The sequence below is a fragment of the Panicum hallii genome, chromosome 7, assembly GCF_002211085.1.
Source record: "Panicum hallii strain FIL2 chromosome 7, PHallii_v3.1, whole genome shotgun sequence".
Classification (NCBI taxonomy): Eukaryota; Viridiplantae; Streptophyta; class Magnoliopsida; order Poales; family Poaceae; genus Panicum; species Panicum hallii.
The window spans coordinates 43,788,341-43,797,952 of record NC_038048.1 but is presented as its reverse complement, the minus strand read 5'-3'; the positions used below and the strand labels follow the sequence as shown (position 1 = coordinate 43,797,952).

The window sequence follows — 9,612 nt, the reverse complement described above, 5'->3', positions numbered from 1 at the left end:
CGGCCTAAGCGCGCTGGTAGCCTGGCCGCCGGGTCCCAGTTCTCTCGTCGCCCATGCCGTGCACGGGCAGGCCCGCACCCGCGTGCGTGCGCGCGCGCCGCCGTCGGTGGCCCATGCTGGGCGGCTAGGTCGGAGCGGACTTGACCGGCATCACCGCGAAAGCTTGGACGCGTTCAACAAGCGGCTCTCTCTCGATCCTACGGGGACAGCGGTCTGAATTTTGCGTTGACGATGGGTCGCGTACTACGCGTGTGGGCGGAGGACGCGCTCGAGCTTGCGGGCGCTCCGAACCATCCACGCATGCCCAGGGCGCCACCGGTGGTCTAGCTCGGACCTGTACGTAGCTAGCTCACGTCAGATGTTTACCAATGTGGAGGCGGGGAGAGAAAGATCGACCAGAAAACAACGCGCTAGCTTATTAGGGAGCCCGTGAGGAGGTAGTCTTTCATGTTTTTCGACGCACCCTCGCTCTGGCACACATGCATTATTTTCCATGTTCTGAATATTAGATTAGGTGCTAGGTGCTAAAATATTTCGCATTATTCACATTGATCAAACGGAAAATAAATATGAGACATCGTCACGTGTGCTATGGTGTTTGTGCCTAGGTAAATATGGATTCTTTTTGCAGACACAACACCATTTACATGCATAGCCACCGGCCTTGTTGAATCCACAAATCTCGACATTGATGAAATTACTATCGATAGACATACCACACGACCATATATTAATCGGACATATGATAATATCTATAGATTGCTACACCCTCCGTCCCGAATTGTATTACAATTTATTTTGGCTTTCTAGATACATAATTTTTTTTATATGTATTTAGATAGTGTACATCTAGATGCATAGCAAAATATATGTAATTTGGGACGGACGCCTATTTATGCATACTCCCATCTCAAATATATAGACATGATACTATGAAGCATATATGCACAGCATTACAAATAGATGCAACCACCAATGGATTCTTACTGCTCCAGGCACCATAAATCAATCCTCACCCCATTCGTGGTTTTTGAGAGTCTCCAGCAACATATACTCACGCTGTGCCAAGAAGAGTAATCTTTTAGTTTCCTCTTAAGTTACACCATTTTAAGTTTGACCAAGGTCATTTAAAAAGTGTCACTATTTCTTTATAAATTTGATTAAATTTAGACAATACTAAAAAACACTCTTTTAGGGACCAAGGGAGTACCGGCTCTAGTAATGAAAGATGAAGTTTTACACGATTAAAACAGGCAGAGATAGAAATTTTTTTCTCCTGTTCAAAACAGCACCTTTTCAGTGACTGGAGGTAAGCAGTGCATTGTTTGCTAACAGGAAACTAGTACAAGTGTGATTGCTCAAAAAACTAGTCCAAGTGGGACTATATTTTCCACTTCGAGTCCTATTCTGCAGTTCCATTTTTCTAATTCGGAATTTATTTTCACCAGACAGGCAAGTTGAACAACCGCCACAACTACTAGCACCCATATGCAACTTGTCTTCTTGGGATAAAAAGAAACTGAAATAATTGAGACCAACCGTTAAGTTTCCACGTGTTCGACGAACATAGCAGCAGGATGCATGAACAGTAGACCATCTCTCTAGTTATATATACAGGCGCCTGCAAGTTCTCAGGTACCAAGGCACAGAACGCGCATGCAAGTATAGCTCGCACGCCCCAACACATGGCCGGAGCACACAAGCTTGGCGAGCTCTTGCACCGCCTGCACCGGTGCTCGGCGGCCGTGCTCGACAGCGCAATGTCCCTCGTGTGCTCGCTCTCCAAGGCCTACGCGCAGCACCAGATCACGGAGCGCGTGGCGCGGTCGCGGCGCGCGCTCCGGTGCAGCTCCGGCCAGGTGTGGCGCCGCGCCGTCGCCGCGCGCCTCAGCTCGCTCCTCGTGCACGTCGTCTACTTCACCGCCATCTCCTGCGTCGGGTGGGGGCTCCTCTCGGCGCTCAAGGTGCGGGCGCCCCACAGGAGGCCCCGCGGCATCGACATGTTCTTCACCGCCGTGTCGGCCGCGACGGTGTCGAGCATGTCCGCCGTCGAGATGGAGGTGTTCTCCAACGGCCAGCTCCTGGTCCTCACCGCGCTTATGCTCATCGGCGGCGAGGTGTTCGTGTCGCTCGTGGGTCTCGCGTCCAAGTGGTTCAAGCTGAGGAAGCAGAGTAGAAACAGAGCGCGCGTCGACAGCCACGACGACGTCGAGCTCGAGACGCCCACGGCAGCCACCTACGCCGACGACGCGAGGTCGATAGCTACCACGGTCACCGAAGCAGAGTATAGCACCCCGGTGGTGGACGCGAAGACGCTGCGGCGCAATGCGGTGCGCTCGCTGTTCTACGTCGTCCTGACCATCCTCCTCGTGGTGCACGTCGTGGGCGTCGTCGCCGTGGCGGCGTACATGCACGCGGCGCCCGGCGCGCGGCGGACGCTGCGGCGCAAGGCCCTGGACGTGTGGACCTTCGCCGTGTTCACGACGGTGTCCACGTTCTCCAGCTGCGGGTACATGCCGACGAACGAGAACATGATAGTGTTCAAGAGGGACGTGCCGCTGCAGCTGCTGCTGGCGCCGCAGGCGCTGGTGGGCAACACGCTGTTCCCGCCGCTGCTGGCCGCGTGCGTGTGGGCGGCGGCCGCGGCGACGGGGCGCGAGGACCTCGCGGAGGTCGCCAGGAAGGGCAGGGAGGCGACGGGGTACTACCACCTGCTCCCGGCGCGGCGGTGCTGGATGCTGGCCGGGACGGTGGCCGGGTTCATCGCCGTGCAGGCGGCGCTGGTCTGCGCCATGGAGTGGGGCGGCGCGCTGCAGGGGCTGAGCGCCGGGGAGAAGGTGGCGAACGCGCTGTTCCTCGCCGTGAACTCCCGGCACACCGGCGAGGCCACCCTCGACCTCTCCACACTCGCGCCGGCCGTCCTCGTGCTCTTCGTCCTCATGATGTGAGTGCTCTCCCTCTCTGTGTCTCCCTCCCTGCGTCGCAGCAGTTCACGCTACGATGAGTACTCCCTTGACCTAAACGTGGCTACGTAGGAGCACAGGAGGGCAGCTGTGGTATCAGTTGCCGATGCATATTAGTCTTAGTGACGTATAGCTTGTTAGAACGAATCTACAGGCTACAAGGACACAAGTTACCGGGATTCTACTTTCTCCATGACTCATCAAAATTTGTTTGTATAGGCGCTTCATCGTGCATGTTACCTGTTCGAGTCTATTCTATAGCTTGATGGCTGCTTATTGTTGACCCTTTTGTTTCAGGCATATTGACCATGCAGCACATACTACTCCAAACGTTCCAATTTACAGACCATTTTCCGTCATGATGGCTGTGCTCAGACCACACGTCATAGCTTTGTCCTAATTAAACCATACTTGTCTAACTTTAACAAGTTTATAGAAGAAATATATTAACATCTACAATATCAAACACTAACATTGGCCTACAATATCAAATAAATACACGATGAAAATTTATTCATGGTCTATCTAATTAACATAGTTTGATGTTTCAGATATTTATGTATTTTTCAATGAATTTGGTCAAAGCTACGACAAAACAAAATTAACTTATAATTTAGAACTGAGACATAATTATTTTAGCAAGCCAGGTGTCTCCCAGAAAAATAAAAGCTTGATGCTCGCGGGCAGCTCCCCTCGACTAAAATATTCTTTTCTTATTAGCTTAGTGAGCTGAGCCGTTGGTGGTCCTAGGAACGAAGTGCCTTGTTTAGTTGTGAGTGGTGTGCTTTCTTTATCCTTTTCTTTTAAAAAGTTGCTAGTTGTACTTTACCGGTTGCTTTCTCTTTTCCTGCTACTAATATTTACGGCAAATCTCAGCTGCCTTTTTGAAAAAAATGCAAATTAATTAATATGGAATGCTCAGGTCATATCATAATGTTGCAATAATGCCCTTGTCTATAGTAGTAAAGTTTCTTAAGGTGGAAATTGCAAAATGCTCAGGTCATATCATAACGTTGCAATAATCTAATAAGATTAGGCATAGTTAGGATGTTCACTTACCGGCAAGGCTTAACTGGTGGTAGTCTAAGATCGGCGCCGGAATCTTCTATAACGGACAAGCACCACACGCCCGGACGGAAATAGGAATTTTCTACTCATGAATTATTGCAACCTTTTTAATGGACAAGTTGGTAGGTTTTCGTCTTAGGTAGGTGCAAGCATGTGACGGCAGGAATTTCTTATACTCCAACTTCCTAAATCTTCTTCGTGCCGTTTGTCAATTCACGGCACGGGCTATCCTTGTCTGGACCGTTCTGCCAAATAATAGAGTAAAATAATTGTTTTGCTAAGCACCCAATTTTTGACCAGATATGGATGCGTGTAGCCGGTTAGCTTCTAGTAACCACAAAGAGAATATTCAATTTCAACCTTCCAGCTGATCACAAGATCAAGATGCATGGCGATTGATATCCATCCAAAGTCTCTCCATTCAAACACAGGCCCATGTATCACATGCCGCCTTCATCAACCTGCCGAGAATACGCTCTCCGCGTCCAGGCAGCGAGAAGACCTCATTTTCTCTTTTCGGGAAATGGATGCCTGCCTTTCATGAATGACAAAGTTGACACGAGTTGATGAGTGACGACTCTTTCCTCACCAGTTACACCAAGTTTATGAATAAGACATGCACTATACTTGACCCCACCATTTTGATCCAAAGCGGACTATTTGAAACGGAGCAATAGCTACTTCTGCAGTGGTTTCTGATCCGCCTTAGTACAAAACTGCATGCACACACCTGAGTATCGTTGCAGTGAAGCAGTCATGTTCTGGAACTTTGAGTAGAAATGCTAATAGCAAGTACAATTTTCCAGTTGTTCTTGCCTCAAATTCTGCTCATTATTGCTTCCAGGTATCTACCTCCATACACAACATGGTTTCCATTTGAAGAGAATTCAACCACAAGGGATCATTCCACGGAGAGCCAGGGAATCAGGTTTCTCAAGAGCACAGTTTTGTCACAACTCTCCTGCCTGACAGTCTTTGTCATCGTCATCTGCATCACTGAGAGGAGAAAGCTTAAAGAAGATCCCCTCAACTTCAATGTGCTCAGCATTATCGTCGAAGTCGTCAGGTAATTGTTACTCCTAGTAGTTAACAGAAAATAAAATCCTCATGCATACAGAACAAAGGGATCCCAGAACAAATTGACAATATATGCGATAAGAACTTCAAGTTGCGGTTACGTGGTAAATGTTTACAAAACGTCTAAGGAAATGTACATGCCTGACAATTATACAGAATGAAAGAAACACATTTCCATTCCTATCTTTTGGTACGTTTGCTTCCTTGAATCTGACATGTTTTAGTTACATTTTGCAGTGCTTATGGAAATGTCGGTTTTTCAATGGGCTACAGCTGCAGCAGACAGATCAATCCTGACCAACTCTGTACAGATAGATGGACTGGTTTCGCCGGGAGGTGGAGTGACTCTGGCAAACTCATACTAATTATTGTGATGTTCTTTGGGAGGCTTAAGAAGTTCAGCATGAAAGGAGGCAAAGCCTGGAAGCTTAGTTAGATGCAGCACCTGATACATTGCATGTTCCTGCGGTTATGGAATCCGATGAAGAATCCATAAGGTCGCAGAACAAAGAAGAAATGCCTTCTGTCCTCTCCTCTTTCCCCTCTATGTGTTCCTTTTCATGTAGAAGGGAACCTTCTACTTGTCATCCTTGCACAGATTCTCCTGCAAGTGTTGGCAGTTTTAGATTAGGTCATGGAAAGTTAATCAAGAAAAAAAATCAATGTGCTAATTAGCCTGATTATCTTCACATGCAGAGATGATTTTGCAACTGTAACAATAGTTTCTTGCAATTGGTCGATGCCAAAAAAGCTGAATATTGTAGCGGTTGCATGCAGTTTATAACATCCAGATACAAAATCTGTTAGAAGTGCTAACAGAGATGTCAATCAAGTGGTGGCCAATTTATGTTGTATATCTAGAAGTACCTGACATCATAAAAGACTGCTTTCTGGGGGAAACACTACATTGCAAAATATCCCAACGTCAGTAGTCATTACTTTCCCATAGAAATAGAAGGAGGTAACACGTGTGCAACTGAGGTTACGATACATTGAGAAAAGGAGGGAAAGGAAAAGAAAAAAGCTCCACCAGACTTTGTGGATGGTGGCACATTTGTTCCCACAACAACAGATACTGTAGAGTAATGAAGTTATAAAGCTCATCTTTGGGTTTAAGGAATCTGGAAGATAAAACCACACCACCAATAAAAATTAATAAGATGAAAATAAACTACAATCTGTGCTGTAAACTCGAAGTCAATTAAGAGAATGCAAAAGGTGCAGCCAAAGTCATAACCAGCCTTTATATCTGTAACCAAAATACTGCCATCTTCTGTGGATCATTGCAGAATAGAAACTATATACAGAAATTTACATCAGTAATTTAATGAACATTACTAGAACTGAACTTCAGAATCAGAATGCACTAGTAATTTCTCTAGAGAAAAGGAAAAAAATAATGCCAAACCAGAATGATGCAATTGTGAAAGATAGTATGAATTATTTGAGACATCATGGGTTTGCTTGTCGAGCTAAGTGATAACTCTAAATAAAGGATATCCTCAGATGCAAACACAAACCTGAATAAAGGATGTTGATCACCGAGAATCCTTCCACTCAGGAACATATAGTTGTTACATATTATATTATAGAAGCACATGCTTGCCCATACATCAATAATACTTGCCCATACATTAATAATACTTGAGGACGGGGCCCTGTAGACACAATCAGCATCATAGCTACAGAGTTGGCACCTTGTCTTGCTCCATCCAACATATTGAGCTCCAGAACTGAACCACACTGCAAGATGGTGACGAGAGAATCCTTCAGACCTTCTCAACACCATGAAAACAGAATCAGTTGCCAACTCCCACAATTTGAACTCAAAGCCCACAGACCTCCAACAGTGCAGAATGCACTGAATTAGTTCAGTTCTAGTTACCATGCAGCATTTTCCATCAAACATAGCCAAGAAGCCCATGTTACACAGTTCCGAAGTTGTTAGGACCATCAAGGAGAAGGTTAAGCATCTTCATGAGTTTCTGTCGTTGAGGCTTGGTTCCATCTCCAAGTGTGCAAACTATTTCTTCAGACGCTCTTACATGGTCCTCCAAGGAAATCCCTTGTTAGTTCACCTTATTTACTTCATGTCAATATCGTTTACTGGTTTCCTTGCCCTTAAGAATCTCACTCTGCAGCATAAGCCAACTCCAAGGAGCCTGGACCTCATCTTCACCTTTGTGTCCACGCTGACTGTCTCAAGCATGGCAACAGTCGAGATGGAGGACTTCTCTGACCAGCAACTCTGGGTTTTGATCCTTCTGATGCTAGGGGGGGGGGGGGGGGGGGGGTGGGGGGGAGTGTTCACTTCAATGTTGGGGCTGCACTTGAATGCCAGGGATAACACATATGAGATCCTCCAGAAGAGACTGCCCTCAACATGCAAGGACATTGACTTCCTTGATTCTGTAAACAGGAGTTGGAGTAATATGGAAGACATCAATCCAGAAGTAACCACATCACAAAAACAGGCACAGGAAAGCAAAAGCATGAATCAGAAATATTGCAAGATCTTGGCTCATGTCGTGGCAGGATACTTTGTAGTGGGCGTTATTTGCAGCTGTCTAGTTGTTACCATTCACATTTGGACCGATTCTGAAGCAAAATATCTGCTGAAGAGTAAAAATATCAAAATATGGACGCTCGCCATCTTCACAGCAGTGTCCTCATTTGTAAACTGTGGCTTCACTCCAGTAAATGATAACATGTCAATATTCAGAAAGAACCCTGGTTTTCTCCTTCCAGTTTATCCCACAGATTCTAGCAGGCAACACATTGTTCACACCACTCTTGAGGCTAAGCATATGGGCCTTGGGGAGGGTCAGCAGAAGAGAGGAATATACCTACATTCTTCAGTACCCAGGGGAGACTGGCTACACGTTTATGCAACAACAGAAGAATGCTATTAACCTGGTTCTGACTGCAGTGGGGATTACTTTGCTGCAAATGATGCTTCGTTGCTATTTCGGGTGGGACTCAAAGCCCTTGGAGGGATTGAATTGGTTCCAGAAGTTTTTGTGCATGATGTTCAAGAGTGTGAATACAAGACATGCTGGTGAAGCAGTCATTGACATCTCAAACCTTTCTCCAGCAATATTGGCGCTATTTGCTCTTTTCATGTCAGTAAGCACCCCCAACCCCTGTTCACATAGTTAATTTCAGTAAGTTCATTGTCACTTAGATGAGTAGATTATATCTTATTTATATGTGTATTATACCAGGAGTTTAGGAAACATCATAATTATTTCATTTTCTCAGTTGTAACAGCAAAGAGCAAATTAAGCACATAAGTCGCGAATATGAGAAACAGAAATAGTTATGAGCTTAATATGTGCAGATTGATTCTAGATTGTAGCTGCTAATAGTTACAATGGACAAAACAAAGAAATAAATTGCTTAGCATGCAAAAGGCCGCCTCATATTCTCACAATGGTTTCACTGTTTAAATGAAATTCCAGGTGATAACTTGAAAATTGAATTGTGCTACCTAGTTTATCCTTCTTGCATAAAACTTAGTCAGAATACCACCCACGGCACACATAACAGAAGCACCAAGATAGACCAAAGTCATAACAAGTATATAAATACTTCATAACAACTGCATTGTTATGGAAGCCAACAAGTAGAGGCCAACAAGCGGAGGAACATAAAAAGCCCCAAACTCACATGGTCGGTTAACAGGCATTGATAAAAGTCAACAGAGCACACGTGCACACAAAATTTCACATCAATCTGCATAGTGCCCATAAAAAGGAAGCTATTATGGTTCACATTCATTTTGTAATTATACTGTGATCAACATGGTACCAGTAGACTCCAGTGACAAGAGACCATTGCCTTGCAGGTACCATCCTTCTGATGGCTCATCCCTTCCAAACAGTGCAGACAACCTGACCCCGACAGAGAAAGGAGAAGATAAAAGCAGCGGGACATTATGGAAGAATTTCAGCATTAGCAAGCCCATTTGTTTAGCAACATTTATAATTTTAGCATGTATAACAGAAAGGAAGTTGATGTCACTTGATCCACTAAATTTCAACATATTCAGCATAATATTCGAAGTGGCCAGGTATGTTGACAAAATGACACCTTTACATAAAACTATGTGCGCATATTGGAAAGAAAAAACAAATAGGAACTAGTTTATATACCATAACTAGGTAAAAGCAATCAACAGAAGATAGAATGAATAAACTTTCCAGGCACACAAATCTGAAACATTTAAATATCTGCCTTTACTTTAGCTGCTTCCAGACAATCATGGGACACATTTCCCCCTTCTGCAGCGCATATGGAAATGTGGGATACTCACTGGGCAGCTGTGAGAGATTGCTGAAACCCGATGCTACTTGCAAGGCTGTTTCGTATGGGTTCGTCGGCAAGTGGACTGGCGAAGGTAAACTGATCATTATCCTCGTGATGTTCCTCGGGAGGTTAAAGAGGCTCAGTCTGAAAGCAAGGAAACCTTGAGTGACCATGTAAAACATTGCATCCATCAAAT

General features: G+C 45.2%; 1 protein-coding gene, 1 long non-coding RNA gene and 1 pseudogene across 4 annotated transcripts; 2 read left to right on the top strand and 1 right to left on the bottom strand.

Moving 5' to 3' along the window:
* Window positions 1–1,654: 1,654 nt before the first annotated feature.
* On the top strand, window positions 1,655–5,965 carry LOC112899431 (probable cation transporter HKT7). The gene is made up of 3 exons (XM_025967906.1): window positions 1,655–2,944; window positions 4,876–5,097; window positions 5,346–5,965. The coding sequence occupies exons 1-3, from the start codon at window positions 1,686–1,688 to the stop codon at window positions 5,542–5,544; spliced, it is 1,680 nt and encodes a 559-aa protein (XP_025823691.1). The 5' UTR covers window positions 1,655–1,685; the 3' UTR covers window positions 5,545–5,965.
* On the bottom strand, window positions 4,186–7,171 carry LOC112899435. 3 transcript variants are annotated; one of them, XR_003230053.1, is made up of 4 exons: window positions 6,629–7,171; window positions 5,976–6,229; window positions 5,554–5,712; window positions 4,186–5,110 (listed from the first exon to the last, which is right to left on the bottom strand). It is a non-coding gene; the product is annotated as an uncharacterized LOC112899435 (long non-coding RNA). The 3 variants fall into 3 exon arrangements; XR_003230054.1 differs by having other exon boundaries at window positions 5,976–6,010; XR_003230052.1 differs by lacking the exon at window positions 5,976–6,229.
* On the top strand, window positions 6,965–9,581 carry LOC112899434 (annotated as a pseudogene).
* The last annotated feature ends 31 nt before the right edge of the window (window positions 9,582–9,612 follow it).

Coding starts and splice junctions, on each gene's coding strand:
- LOC112899431 (XM_025967906.1), top strand. CDS start 1,686: ATGGCCGGAGCACACAAGCTTGGCGAGCTCTTGCACCGCCTGCACCGG. Junction 2,945..4,875: donor GTGCTCTTCGTCCTCATGAT/GTGAGTGCTCTC, acceptor TATTGCTTCCAG/GTATCTACCTCCATACACAA. Junction 5,098..5,345: donor ATTATCGTCGAAGTCGTCAG/GTAATTGTTACT, acceptor TACATTTTGCAG/TGCTTATGGAAATGTCGGTT.